Source organism: Episyrphus balteatus, chromosome 3 (genome assembly GCF_945859705.1).
Source record: "Episyrphus balteatus chromosome 3, idEpiBalt1.1, whole genome shotgun sequence".
Lineage (NCBI taxonomy): Eukaryota > Metazoa > Arthropoda > Insecta > Diptera > Syrphidae > Episyrphus > Episyrphus balteatus.
In genome coordinates, this window is record NC_079136.1 from 76,155,524 (window position 1) to 76,171,287 (window position 15,764).

Consider the following 15,764-nt stretch of genomic DNA (forward strand, 5'->3'; position numbering starts at 1 on the left):
AACTCAATACTCAATAAAATTCCAATTTTTTTCTCAAACATCTTTAATTAAGTAATAACTTGGTCAAATAACTCATCACATTTTTATCTTATTATTCCAAATATAAAAAAAATATTTTGAAATCAGAAATTGAAAAGATATAAGATTGTATTAATTATCCTCTTTCGTTCTGTCATTCAAAACGAGGTAGAAGATGTTTTTCAGACTCATGTGGCCTACATCAGCCTCCCCCCCGCCCCCCTGATAAAATAATCCTGTGTTTGATGCTCCAGTCATATAACTGAACATTTCTTTAAACACTTGTTGTCATGGTAATATTTCGAATCTCATAGTTGCAATCGACTAAACAACGCTATGATATTAGTAATTGGATGTTCTGATTGAACGAAATATGAGCTCTTCTTCACCAATGTGGTATTACAAAAAGAAAACAACGCAACTACAAATATTCAAAACACTTTCATTAATTTATCTAAAAGGACGATATTTAACAAAAATAAATACAGATCTTTTGAAGTATATTGGATTAGGGGATTATGTAAGTGGTCATTTTTGTTAAACTATAAAAACAAAATCATCAATGTACAGTAAGAGAAAAAATTATTTTAGGTAACAGTAATAAAGGAATACAAAATTATATTTGAAGCATACGATACATTGAAGCAAGAACAACAAACGACGTTTTCTCAAATCAAAAAAATAAAAAGAAGCCCTTACAAGACAATTTTATTATCAAAGCTTCGTTTACTGTCTAATATGAATAATAAAAGATTTCAACAATTGATGTTTGTTTTGAAGGAAATGGTAAGTTTTATTGTGAACCTAAAAAAAACTGTTAAAAGAATTTATTTGAAATCCTTTATGAGTTAAAAATAAGAGTATCACACACAAAAAAAAAATTGGAAACCATGTGCCGTTATACTTTTCGTATCCAGAATCCAGAAAATTCAAAACTCTTGAAAAAATGTTTATGGATAGGTTTTCGAAATATGTTTTTTCAAAGTTTTTTGTGGCTGTTTCCTTGCAATAGTCTAAGAGCCTACAGCAAAGTTTGGGAGTGGAGGTATAACCAAAATGTGAATATGCAGTTTTATATGTAGCTTTATGATTTCTAATCACGAATTCAAAAGTCTGAAAGCTTTAAAACGCGACATCATTATGTTTTCAGGAGGTTAAAAAACGTGAGTTTTTGCATTTTTAACTCAGCTTTCGGGTACCGCTTTCCATTCCAGTGGTTTTTTATTTAAGATATAGCCCAAATACTAGGTATCTAGGCTTTGAAAATCAACGACACCAAACTTTGAAAAATCATACCTCGAAAACCTATCCATAAACATTTTTTTAGAAATGTATATCTTTGTGAGTTTTCTGGATTAAAATCTGAACGAAAAGCATAACGAAGCTCACAAATGTTGGTTTTGTCACTAATTTTAAAAGTTTGTAATTTCTGTACGGAATCTTGATTATAAATAAATTTACATTCTAAATTTTACAGAAAATCGCCATAGTGTCGGTTTCCTAAAACATGTGTTCGGTTAATATAGCGTGAATTGCCAACAGAAATTTATTTTTTCTTATCAAATGCTTTAGATAAAAATTATTTTTTATTTAACTATGATAGTAAAATGGGTATGCTACATTCATGGACAGAATTTTTCATATCAATTTATTTAAATTGCAAAAAAAATTTCTGAATGTAACGTGAGTTACCATTAAATTGCCCATATTTAATTTCAGCAAAATTTCGTATGCAAAATCATGTTTAATATAAATTAAAAATGAAATTTTGAAAAAAATAATTTTTGGATAATAAAAAATTGCAGTTTCAAATTGAATTTCTTGGAAATTTTGGTTTTAGGTGTTGATTAGTAATTTCTAAAAAATGGTATACCAACTATATTTAAAATATTTTTTTTTTTTTTAATTAAATGCTTATTAAAATTTAGTTATTTTTAAAAACGCATCTTAATAAAGGAAATCTAATCTCATACTTTGTTTGGAGCTCTGTTTCATTTTAGATGTTTAGATGTTGTTTTTTTCCTTCGAAGAACGAACTTTACTTTTAATTGTTATATATTTTTTTAAATATGTACAGTACATTAATCAAATTTGTATATAAAAAGTCTTAAAATATTGGCATTTTTTTTTTGTTGAAAATTTCGTATTTTGGTGTACTTAATTTGTCATACATAAAAGTATTTTGTATTTTTTGATTCACCTATATGTTTTATAGAATTTAAAAAAAAATTTGAAAGCATAGGTAAAATAAATAACGATTGTCTATTACAATAATGTTTTTTTCAGCTTTATTTTTTATTTCAAAAGTCAACCGAAACTAATATTTCAGTAATTTGGGGTCTTGAGCTCATAAGTATTTATAATAGATGCAGTAGGGCAGTTAGTGACCTGCAAATGAATGGATTCAATTTAAATGTTTCCAGCAATACTTATCCGAATCTACTACAACCACAATCGAATTTGAATTTTGGTGCAGTCTTACAAGTATTACTTATATTAATTTTTTTTACAACATAAAAGATACCAATATTTTTGTGTTTAGCTTCTTTCACAGCGAAGAATTGAACCAAACATCTTAGAAATACTACTTGATCTTCTAAACATGCATGGTAGTAAATTCGATGAACTTAAAATGGAAAACGATTGCTCTCCATTAAGCCTAGAAGTACTTAAAAGTCTTACACAAAACTTAGTTAATGAAACTGATTTCTTAAAAACTCATAACATTGCTTATGATGATGGTTTGAATGAAATTTTGGGCGGAATAGATGTAACTACATTAAACTATCAACAACAAAATGATAACGTCGAGAGTGATAATGTTTCTAACTTCATATTCAAAGTAAGCATGTATATAACAAATCTCATTTGGGACTGTCGTAAAATAGTTCCGTCAGTTTTTGATGGTAAGGACTCTGAATTAAATATATTTTATAACATCAAATAAAATAAAAAATAATAATTCATTTTCAAAATTCATTACTACACTTAATTCAGAAAAAAAGAGTTATGATTTGATGATGAATGATGCCATTAAAACTGTCTGGACATATATAACTACGATATTGGATCATGTTATTCTGTGGTGGATAGAGACTCCAGTGTCATGTTTCTCGTTAACCTATGTAGACTCTATTCGTGATAGGATTACATCAAATAGTTTTAAAGGTAAACATTTTAAGCAGACACTTTAAAACTAAATATCTTATTTTGTAATTTTTTTTTATTGAAGAACCTTCACATTCAAGCTTAAGAGCACTTCGTGAAATACTAACATTATTTGCTTCAAATAATGTTTGGGATAAAATGTTTCGAATAACCTTAGTCACATCATCGCATTCTAAAAAAGCTTACAAGAGTAAAGAAACTGAAGAAGAAAACGTGGTAAGTAACGTGCTACACCTTCAAATTTAAATTTCATGTTTTTTTATTTGTATTGCTTTTGTTTTGTGTTAGGTTTTTATAAATTTATTTTGTTGTTTTTTGTAATATTTAAAAAATAAAAAGAATTAACGAGGCTGAAGAAATATTTTAAAATTTTTGATTCTTATTTGAAATTTTTTTGTTTTTCAATTTATTAACACTGACGACAAGACGTTGAAAATTTCGTTGAATTATTAAATATAAGTTTTTATTTTATTTCGATTAGGCTATGTTAGCATCCAGACCAAAGTTGTAATTCATATTATTTGCATTTTGCCTACGTGCACTGTGGTGTATACGTACTATTTTTGTGTTAGCTTTTTTTAAACCGCATAATGTATATGTATTTTAATTTGTAGGTGTAAAATAATTATAAGTATTTTTAAAATCAAAAAGGAAATTATCATTGTTTCTTTTTGCTTATTCTTTTAGAAAACGGGAACGTATGCCGGAACAATTTGGAATGGCTTGTTCAACAATCTTAAGACATTTAACAACTTTTTGTTAGATTCAGCAACAACAGGGCAGGTGGCTGTGGCAGAACAAATACCCATTTTACATAGAATTGGTAAAGATTGCTTTCATTTCATTACATTTTATAAAAGCCCAAAAAAATGTGCAGTGGAATGGAATTGATCTACTTATAAGATTTTTCAATATTCGATATTACAAACATCACTTAAATTAATTTATAACTCTGAATAATGAAAATGATGGTAAAAAAGGTTTGGATTTCAAAAACTCTGAAACCAGATCTCGGAGAAACTCTTGAGTTTCCAAATGCCCCACATCGGGCATTTCAAAATGCCCCACATGGGGCACTTCAAAATGACCCACGTGGGGCATTTCAAAATGTGCCACATGGGGCATTTCAAAACGACCCACGTGGGGCATTTCCAAGTGCCCCACACAGGGGCATTTCAAAATGACCCACGTGGGGCATTTCAAAATGACCCACATGGGGCATTTCAAAATGACCCACATGGGGCATTTCAAAATGACCCACGTGGGGCATTTCCAAATGACCCACGTGGGGCATTTTAAAATGACCTACGTGGTCTACGGTGCGCGAAAAAAAACTATCATAAAAACCGATCCTAGTGACGATTTGTATGAAATTTTCTATTACGGAGGATTCCGTGATTGTTATTTCGGAAATCGTAGCAAATTTCCTATACGAATTGAATGATAAGGCCGACTACCTTGTCCCTTAATTGGAACTTACATAATCGTAATTTTAAATTTGATTGTATCATATTTTGCATAATGAATATTTGTGCTTCTTTATTTCTAGATCATTCAATTCATTCTATGCGGATTTGGGTCAATGAACAATGTAAACTGCAATGCTCGCAATGGATAATTGACATAGTTTTTCAATTATTATACTTTGATGTACGAGATTGTCTGGCAACACTCTCTTTAATGGATAAACAAGTATTATCGTTGAAAAATGCTGATATTCCAATGACTGTTTGTATATCTTTAAGAGCAAAACTTCTTGTTGAAATTAACGCTAATATTTCTAAATTACAGGTTGGCATTTTATTTCTTAACCATAAAGTACACGATACAATTATCGTACACGACTTGAGTTGTTTTATTAATTCAGTCAAATAATTTTCGCATTTGTATGAGTTTTTTTATAATCGGAAGGATAATTGTATCGTGTATTCTATGAGCTTTACCATTAGTTTAAAATAGTTCAATAAATTGGGATTCACCGATTGTCGATCGAAAGACGACAACACCAAATGTGAAAACGAACGACAATCGTCAATTGATAGACGAATGAAGGCAAAACTTTCTTTTTTTCCAGAATATCACTGAAGAATGTATAACTATTCTGTCATCAGTTTGTAGAACTCTGAGCCTAGCAAACTTTTCCTTATCATTTCCCTCTCGAGAGCATTGGCAACAAAATGTTGTTGTTGAAACTAAATGTGCTTATGTGTCATTTATTTTAGATCAAATATTTTCTCCAGTTTTAAAAGCTACAAATGACATTATGATACAAGAACTTATACTAAAGCTTATTTGCGAAGCTTGGATAGATTACATTTTTTCAAAACGTGTAAAATTCTCAACAGCCGGTGCCTTAGCATTAATTAATGATTTCGATGAGGTTAAAAAGTGGATATTAAAGACAACTTATATACCACCTTTAAATATGAAAAACCTGGTAAACCATGAGGTGCTGCACATGTGCAAGGGAGTGGGGAAAGTTCTTGTACGAAAACCAAAAGAAATGATAGCTATCGTTCATTCACCCAAACATAGAAAATCATCATCTGAAGGTAAGAGTATTTAAAATTAGAAAAACTTACTATGTCATATTATTTTAACTTTCAGAACCATCACTTGATACTCAACTTCCTTCTGAAATGTTTGTTTCCAACCAAAGTAATTGGTTGCAGCTAAAGGCATCATCAGGGAAATTTTCATTTTCAAATTGGTGTTACTCTACACACGATAAGATTACAAATTTTGATACTTAATAGTAAAACGTCGAGGCCGTTAACATGAAAATTGTATAACAAAGAAATAAACATTTTATCTTTCGTCAAAATTTATTTCTCTAGATAGTTTTACTTTTTGTTTTTTTTTTTACTTATTTCCCATAAAGAAGTTGCTTTGGTTTATCCAGCTAAAACTTACACAACTATTTTCCAAACTAATTAAAGCAAGCTTTAAACTAACACCCCTATTACGATTGTCAACTATCAATTGATAGTTGATAAAAAATAAATTTCGATCCCTTATTATTTAATTTGCAAAAAATTAGAAAACAAAGAATGATGCCAACCGTTATTATTGAAATGTAATTGAAAAATTCCATTTTTCTTGTCTTTTTATGTTGAGCAATATCACAAGACGAAAAAAAAAACAATTAAGTCTCAGTTAAAATAATTAATTTGTTTTATTTGTTTTTATGAGCATCTTAAATGAATATTGATATAATTTTAACAATACATAGATATTTTATGTGCATTTTTTTATTATTTTTTTTACAAAAATATATGGATCTTCAAATCAAAAATTTTCTAATTTATGTAAAAATGTTAAAATTATTCAACGAACACTCACATTTAATTAAAATAAATGGTTTTAGATTATATAAACAAAAATCTTCAAGTTAAATATTGATTAAGTTTCATTAACGGAAATTTCAATTCTTCTACAAAACTAATACATAATTCATAAATGTTTATTCACATATATTTTTAACAGTAGTCATCATTTGATTAGTTTGACGAATTAAACATAAAGCACTTATGAAAACTGCATTTGAGCTGAAACAAAAAAAAATGTTTAGTGTATTTATAAAATGTTTTTCAAATAAGATAATTCGAAGGTGTGGCTTATAAAATTATTCCTTGTACTTACTGGCCTTCTTTAAAGTATTCCTTTAATGTTGTACTAAATTTCTTAGAGTACTTAACAAACTCTTTTTTTCGTTGTTCAACTGCCTGTTTTCCAGAAAGAGTTGGTAAGAAAACACCAATTTCGTTCACAACATCCAACAATTTTTTTATTGCACTGGCTATTTCTCTGAAAATTTTAACAAAAATTAAAATGACATTCAAAATTAAAATTTAAAATATTATAATAATTACTTTATAGTCTCTAAGAAAGTCTTCCTGTCTGTTATTTCATCAGGAATCCTGCTAAGAATGGCTTTTAGAGCTGCTGATTTTCTATTGAGATCTTGGAATGGTTCTTCACTTCGTAGGAGATAGTGCTCATTTACTTAATTAAAAAAAGAAAACCTATTTAATTTCGTTTTAATTTTGCGAATGAGGACGTACTGATTAACGTACAGCAGTTTGTTTATATTAAATTTTATTTAGGCATTTTGATGCGGACAAGGGACAGTCAAGTGTTCTACACCGATGGTCGATGGTTTATATAAAAAAAAAAAAAAAAAACAAAAGTTCTGTAAGTCAAAATTTGCTGAATTTTCCCGCATCAGCATAATATTGGAGACCCGCAAAAAGACATGCGTCGCATGGATTTTTGTATTTATATGGATTTTTCCCAATTTTTTCACTCCACACAAATAGCAAAAAATTATTTAAAAATACTTGGTTTTTGAATGAATAAATCAATACAAATTGATTTGATGAAAGAGCTTGAGCGTCAAATGGAAAAAGAATAAAAAAAGGAGGTCTATTTAATTTCGGTAAGGAGGGGGGTGATGACTTAAACTATGAAAAAAAGTAAAAATTTTGTATGAACAGTTTTTTTCTTCAAATTTTAACTTTAATAATAACAAAAAACTAATTTTGTCTAAAAACAAATTTTTTTTAGAGTTTACAAGATTGCATTTTAAGGATAGTTTATAAAATAAGTCAAATAAATGACCAGCTTTTTTACCAAGGCGAATATTCCTACTTAATGGAATTGTCATTTTTTTATTATTATTGATTGATAGTAATGCCATACAATAGTATTAGAAAGAGAAAGTTCTGAAATGATCTTCTCCGTTTTAAATGTGCTTTATCGGTTTAAAATATCCTTACAAAGTAGTTCCTTTCGGTTACCTCTTCAAGAATCTTTACATTCAGTTCAAATTTGAAACAAAATAAAGAAAACTTCGTTGCTTTTAATTTGTTACTAGAAACCACATACATACAAAGATCGAGAAATTTTAGCTCCATACAAAATTTTCTCCAAAATTTAGACTAACTAAAATGTATTCTAGAATTTAACACATTTTCGTTTTATATTTCACAATTTAGAGTAGAAATAAAAAGTGTTAAAATAAAATCAGCTAAAATTTAGCGCAATCTACGTACAAAGCTTAGAAGCCGGTTATATCGATCAGGAAAACAATTTAAATAAATATTTTTTTATGTTTTCATTCTATTCATTCTATTTGAAACACAAATGGTTGTATTTGTTAGGGGAAGAATTATGTAAAAAAATTCAAACAATATTTTCAGAAAAACGCTCTTCGAAGCGGGAAAGGGTTCCTTAAGTTATTAATAAGACATAAGAGAATAAATACAATATGAAAACAAGTTTTTACTATTATTTTTATGGTTACTTTGTTCCACAACAAACCTCGCACTATATTTGGTTCTGTTGATTTATAATCACTTCGACAATGAAAGTCGTTAACGTGTTACAGCCAATTTTATGGGAACTTTATTGAGCTTTTTGTGACAGCATAATTTCAGCATATGAGAACTTCACTCGTTTTGCTTGCTTAATAGTCTTTAAAACCGAAATCAAAAATCAGTGAAAAAAAAAATAGTTAAAATTAAAAAAAAAAAAAAAATTTCCAAAATTTTGATTTTGAAAATCAATTTTTTCATTCCCTACGAAAGCGTTCAATCGGAATTGCTGTCTCATTTTTGATTTTGCTCAAACTTTGAATGGATGTTCTCTAGGACTGTAAGGAAGCAAATCCATGATGATTAAAGTTTAAGTTGCGTGGTTTCCCCGCTACCCGCATTTGAACTTTTGCAAAACGTCGTTTTCATGTTACTATAGTTTTGCGTCTATTGAAGATATCGAGTTGATTTGAGATTTATTTTGTTGAAAAATATCTATATTTAATATTTGGTAAGTATAAGCCTCCTACAGATAATTGCCAAGGTTCTTGAACCAGTCAAAAATCAACAAAATTACCAGTTTTTCACAAATTGTTTTTAATTCAGGGATAATTAATACATAATTTTTTAATATGTATTTATTCAAAAATTACTATTCTTAAGCTTTAAAATGAAGTTTCAAACAAAAAGATATCTTCAATAGACGCAAAACTATAGTAACATGAAAATTACGTTTTGCAAACCACGCAACTTAAAATTAAATCATCATGGATTTGCTTCTTTACAGTCTTAGAGAACATCCCTACAAAGTTTGAGCAAAATCTAAAATGAGACAGCAATTCCGATTAAACGCTTTCGTACGGAATGACAATAAACGGTCTTTAAAAATTGTTGTAATCGAGAGCGGTGAAATTTTTTTTTTAACTTTCTTATTTGACCTTTTATTAATGCAGCCCTATATTGGTTTTACAGATTCATCGACTTTCCCTGGATTCCGAGGTATAAATCTAATTTTACTCCACTATTGGCAATATTTGACATTTAAAAAATTCATTACAAAAATTTAGCATTAGCATTAAATTAAATAAAACTATTTTGTATGTAATCTATTAAAAGTTTTTTATATTTAGAACAATAATTATGTGTTTAACGGCCGATTTCTTCACATTAGTCCTAAGCCAGCTTAGTACCCGGTCTAGCTAGTCCAGGTCCTAACCCTGGTACTCGGTCCTAACAAAAAGTTAGTACCTGAGCATTGAGCATTTCTTCACATTTATAGGACCTGATCTAAGTTCACAACGTGGTCCTAAGAAATAATTCGTATAAAACTGGTCTAACTGTCATTTTGACAATATTTTGTTATTTGAAATTATTATATCTCGATATTTCAAGAAATAAAACAGAACAAATAGACAAAAAACACAAGATTAATGATATCACCGTTGAGAAAATATTAAACAAAATTATAAAAGGCCCAATAAGAAAAGAAATTAAAGTTTAATCAAGAAGTGTCAAAATCAAAAATGGAATGTTCAAATTGGAAAAGCTAATAACCAGATTACCAACAAGAGACGAGAGATTTCTTCAATAATCTGGGCTAGAAACGGATGAACCACCAGTCGCCTACAGGAAGAATAATTATATGTTAAGAAATAACAAAAACAGTTTGCATTTATGTACATAGATGTGTAAATGTACATACATATTTCAATAAAAATAACAGTTCTTAAAGGCGCATTTATTTTTTTGATGTGTTTATGTCTCATATTAATCATCGGTGCAAATCGCATTATTTAACCATGGCTTGTACAACATAGCCATCAAAGCTATTTGTAAATAGAACAAACATATATTTTGTGTTGAAAACTAGAAGATTGATGTTGGATATTCATCTGTGATACTATGGTTCAAAAATTGTTGCACCCAAAAAATGGACCCGAAAGGTCATACTTTAAGTAGTCGTAGGTTACTCTTTTTCAGATATGAGAATGAGTATAACTTTGCTCGTAAATTGCTTTTAGCATTTCTAGAAATAAAAATGCAAATGCAGAATTTCTACGCAAAGCCCATCTTTCTTGACTTGGGTTTCACTTTTAGAAAGTTCGATATACATTTTTGTTACTTTTTCATCAGGAAGTGTTCTTTTGTGCATTCTTCATGTTCTGGTATTGCACTTCTCATTTCAGGTGTTCTTGGTAAATTTTAAAAATCATTCAAATCACCAAAAAATCATGAAACAACACCCAAGAAATTAAAAAATCTGTAAGATATCTCTTAAAAAGAATGAAATTCATTGCTTTGATTCAAGTACTAACCGCTAGACTACCGATTTCGAGGTCCTAACAAATACCGAGTCCTAACTAATACTCGGTACCAATTTGACAGTACTAAGGCTTAGGACTTTGGTGAAGAAATCATTTAGTACCGATTTGAGTCTTAACGATTGGTATAATAACCAGGTCCTAGCTGATTTTGAGGAGCTAGCTAGTACCGAGTCCTAACTAGTACTCGGTCCTAAATTGACAGTTCTAAGGCTTAGTAACTGAGTGAAGAAATGATTTGATACCGATTTGAGTACTAACTTTAGGACTAGGACCGGTACTAGTGCTAGGACTCTGTGAAGAAATCGGCCGTAAGTATTTCATATTTCAAAGGGTCCCTAAATAGAGAATTTCTATTTTTATAACATTTGCTACCAAGCTCGGCTAGTGAGTTCCTAACTTGCTAGTCATCTGTGGTATCACAATGGATCCATAAGGGTCTAAGTGTGTCGGGTAATTTGCTTGACAACCACTACTACCAAACCTAACCTAAGCTTCAAGATAATACGATAATCAGAATAACATTGATGAAATTTTAGTGAAAACGGGCGGCACTTCCGAAATCTAAGATTTTTGATTATTTTTTCCTTTGCACCACAAGACCTAAATTACAAGATTCTACAATAACGGGAAGTTATCCATAATATTGATGATCTGTCAGTTAGTCAGTCAGTTACGGTTTTTGTGATTTTTGAAGTACTTTAGCGCAGAGGCTACTCATCCTAAGTTGCTGACATTTTGATAGAAGGCTATTTTAGACTAGCTCAACAAATCTTGGTATAGAAGTTAGACGGGGGTCTAAGTTGCTTCCTGTAAGAAGGGTGTAGTGCTAAGTTGCTACAGAACTTGGCTGGGCACTATCGTGTTCCTTTAAATAAAAATTCGAAGTCATCGAGGTCATGACTCGAGTCAACGTTTAATAGCCAGTTTCGACTAGAGCCCAATAAGACAATTTTGGAAATGATATCATTTGGGCTCTGTAAGAAACAGGTCATAATAGCACTTTTAATGCAGTTAGGTATTGTGAATTAAACCTTTTATTTTATTAATATGCTTACCAGTATCTGTTGCACATTCTTGTAATCTTAGAACCACTTCATTGATGTTGATTTTAAGATCTGCCCTTTCAATTATTTCTGATAGCAAATTATAACAAAAACCAGGATGATGTTGTTCCAAAGCACAAAAAGTTGAAAGCAATGCTTCTGATGAGTTCTTGTCTCGGGCCTCAAGCTTAATAATTTTAACATTAGAATAATCAAATTGAATATAATTCATAATTCATCATACTTGCATGAAAACTGGTTTCAATACAGATTTGAAAGCCAAAGTGGAGGTAACAACTTCGCCCATTTTTAATTGTGTTTTCATCAATTTTAAACAACGATAAATTAAAAACTTTTTTTCAGCTCTTTATTAGAAAAAGTAACAAACATAGATGAATCATACAAAGATTACAAATCGAGTTGTCAAATATTTTTATCAAGCCATAGAGTATATATACTCTAGAGTTCTTGCTATTAAGCAAATAGTAATATACCACTCTCTCTCTCAAACGTCAAACTGTGTACTTTGATGAACCTGACGTTTTATTCTGTGAAAGCGACTATTGGTGATTGGAACACATACTACTAGCGCCTTAGTTTCAACTTTTGAACTAATTATAACAGGACGGATGTTTACATTTTGTTTTTCTAAAAATGGCGTTCATGTCAAGGGCCCAACCCATAGAATCCGTTGCGTCCGTTGCGTCGAAGTTTTTGACTGACAGCTCGATAAAACACACACGTTCTTATGGGAAGTCCGTCTCCGTCGCTTATGGGTCGCTTCCCATAAGAACGTGTGTATTTTATTTTAAAACTTCGACGCAACGGACGCAACGGATTCTATGGGTCGGGCCCTTCAAAAGTCCTAAAAAAAAAAAGTAAAATGTCGGATGCTGGCTCCTTCCGTCTAGTGATGGGTAGGGCACGAATTTAAAATGAGTGTATGAGGTACTCAATTTTTGAAATGAGGTGATACTTCGTCCTACCTCAAATGTCCCATAGGACAAAAAAAAATAAAAAAATAAATTTTTCTATTCTGCTAAGCATTACATTTTAATAAAAGCAAATTAAAAAAGAAATAATATTATAATCAATAAAATATGAGAGTGAATTGATATAAAGATAAAAACTCCTTCAACCAACAACAAACATCCTTCTCCTTCAAAAAAAAAAAAAACTATAACAATAACAAACCTCCTCCAATTTTCAACTCTTTCGTTGGATGATTATCTGCAATTCCGCATAGGTACATATTTTTATTATTTGTTACATTTTAGTACATATTCGTATGTCCTCCTCATTTTCTTTCCTAAAAAAATAACAAATATACCTACTTCAAATGTCACATTACGTCCTCATTACTTCTAATTTTCTCTCCTCAAAATAACGTACGTACCTCAAATGTCACATAACACAAAACCTCACACATTCATTTATTTTTCAATTTAAAGCAATGTCACGCCTGGTTCTACACGAAGACGTAGTCGCACAAGATGCACATGAGAACAAGGGGGAGTGAAAGATCGATTTCTCCTTTTCTCTTAAGAGCATCTTGTGCGTCTTAAGAGTAAAGAGATAATTTTTGTTGTTTTTACTATGAGGTGTGAGGTAATACATTTTTTTGCTTTGAGGTGATGGGACATTTCTGAGTGTTGTATGGGACATTTGTATTGCCTCATGTATGAGCTACCCATCACTACTTCCATCCTGTTAATTTTAGTTTTTGATTTGACCACCGGTAGCGCATTTCAACTTTACTAATCGCCAATAGGAACTGTGAAGCCGTTTTTTTTTTAATCAAATAAATCAATTTAACGTTCTTCTTTAAGGAGTAAGCTAAAAGACTCAGCATCCTAAATCTTTCTGTTCTTGTGACGTCGTTTGTATCATTCAAATTTTTTTTATATGAAGTATCCATAGATTTAACATATATGAAATTTATCGATCATGATAATTATTTGTCTGTGGTTGTATGTTGTATTTGTTGCTTTCCATAGATAACACATTTAAGTAAGTCTGCCTTTGATCTGTAAGGCGGTGTTAACACTCCATTTATAATACACGTGACGTCATCAAAATAGCGGGTGTATAATATTACCATGTATTCTGTATTATCTTGAATAAATATAGTTTGTTTTGGTTTTCGCCTAGTTAAAAACGTCAAAATCGAAACTATAAAAACAAAAAGGAGGCAAGGACAAATTTTCGAAATTCCCAATTACTTTCCATAGATAAAACATGCAAGTATGACCCCTGATATCTATATATAACTGGATAGTGGATAGGAGCAAAAAGTTTGACTCCCATAGAAGACCAGTATAATTGTAAAAGTACCATCCAGGTATAACAAATGAGAAAAACAAGTTGCTTTTTCCTTTCACTGTTTTATCTTTCTTTTAAATGTGTGGATTATGCTTTTTTTTAAATATATTTTATAATTAATTATATTTTGAACTATTTTGAATATTTTTTTGTAGTTTGAATATTATTTTTTATTAATTTTCTTTTTTCGTGAATCTCATTCACTTTCAAAACATGCAGAAGGTACCTATATAGGCGTGTTTTTTCTATTACTCAGTAGCTACTCACTTTTCATTATATTCGCAAAACAATAATAAAAAATACACAAGTAAGTTTTTGTTTTTATTGTTTTTCGAATAAAATAAAAAAATGAGTAGTTACTGAGTTGTAGAAAAAACACGCCTTATAATTATTGCAAACGTCATTTTTTTTGTTTGTTGAATGTCGGTTCACTCTAGGTCTGTTTGGGTTCTTTTTGGACAAAAATATGAAACCTGTCAAATTTTAAGGAGTGGGGATGAAATCCTCTCAGAGAAAGAAAAATAGTAGAAAATTGTAAAAAAACGCTTTTGGCACAAAATTTTCTGCTACTTTTTTTACAACAACAAAAATGTAAACAACAACACCAATTGAAAAAAATAAAGAAACGAAAAATATCAAAACATTTTGTTTTGTTTTACACACATTTTTTTTTATTAATTTTTTCATAAATCAATTATAAAATAAAGCACTTAACCATTAAAACACAATGAATAAAAATAAAAACACAAAACATAGCCACATCACCATGTTTGTACTTTTTTGTTCATTAAAAAATGTACAAAACACAAATTGAAAAAAAAAAAAACAAGAAATGAAAAATATTCAAACCACTTTGTATTGTTTTTAAAACACTTTTTTTATTATTTTGTTCATAAAGTATTTATTTATTTCGAGCATAACACCACTTAAACGCAATAAATAAAAAAAAAAAAACAAGAAAAAAACCACACCGCCATGTTTTTAGTTTGTTTTGTTTATGTTGAGCGACAAGAAAAAAAAAAAGAAAAACAGAGAAAGCACTACCTTTGACAGATTTCAGATTTTTGTCCGAAGAAATTTTTTGGGCAGAAATTCTCAAGAAGGGGAAATTTTTTTCTCTCTCGCGGCCATCTTTTTTTCAAAAAAATGCACAATTTCAGAGTACCCAAACAGGAATTGGGTTAAAAATGTTGAAAAAAGTAGAAATATTTCTGTTTTAGGCAGTACCCAAACAGACCTTCTGTCTCACTTTTTCAGTTTATATGGAAAGAGATGCACAACTATAAGAGTACCATGCCAAAATCAATAGGAGCCAAGAAAAGTGTTATAATTTGTATGGAATCCACTATCCAGTGTATTATAGAGATCAGTGAGTATGACTCATGGTATAAGAAGACAAGGTATGATCATTAGAGTCGCCATTTAAAAAAATGGAGTAATAAGTTTTTGACGTTTAATTTGGCAAAGTCAAAAGCAACAACTATTTCCAAGACAAATTTGTTTACAACAACAATTTCAATAGGCAGCTGTAAAAAACTTAAGAAGCCATTTTTAAGTTTTGACAGTTCTCGATA

The 15,764-nt window shown here is 29.9% G+C and overlaps 2 protein-coding genes across 3 annotated transcripts; one reads left to right on the forward strand and one right to left on the reverse strand.

Moving 5' to 3' along the window:
- The first annotated feature begins 304 nt into the window (after positions 1–304).
- Positions 305–5,973, forward strand: LOC129916607 (uncharacterized). 2 transcript variants are annotated; one of them, XM_055996646.1, is made up of 10 exons: positions 305–538; positions 610–804; positions 2,305–2,502; positions 2,561–2,924; positions 3,016–3,186; positions 3,251–3,402; positions 3,874–4,009; positions 4,736–4,977; positions 5,261–5,738; positions 5,794–5,973. In XM_055996646.1, the coding sequence occupies exons 1-10, from the start codon at positions 392–394 to the stop codon at positions 5,937–5,939; spliced, it is 2,229 nt and encodes a 742-aa protein (XP_055852621.1). In that variant the 5' UTR covers positions 305–391; the 3' UTR covers positions 5,940–5,973. The 2 variants fall into 2 exon arrangements, with proteins under 2 accessions (XP_055852621.1, XP_055852622.1); XM_055996647.1 differs by lacking the exon at positions 305–538 and having other exon boundaries at positions 576–804.
- A 363-nt stretch (positions 5,974–6,336) lies between these two features.
- On the reverse strand, positions 6,337–12,283 carry LOC129915910 (programmed cell death protein 10). Its single transcript, XM_055995613.1, has 5 exons — positions 12,113–12,283; positions 11,881–12,055; positions 7,059–7,191; positions 6,829–6,993; positions 6,337–6,734 (listed from the first exon to the last, which is right to left on the reverse strand). The coding sequence occupies exons 1-5, from the start codon at positions 12,191–12,193 to the stop codon at positions 6,650–6,652; spliced, it is 639 nt and encodes a 212-aa protein (XP_055851588.1). The 5' UTR covers positions 12,194–12,283; the 3' UTR covers positions 6,337–6,649.
- Positions 12,284–15,764: the final 3,481 nt, after the last annotated feature.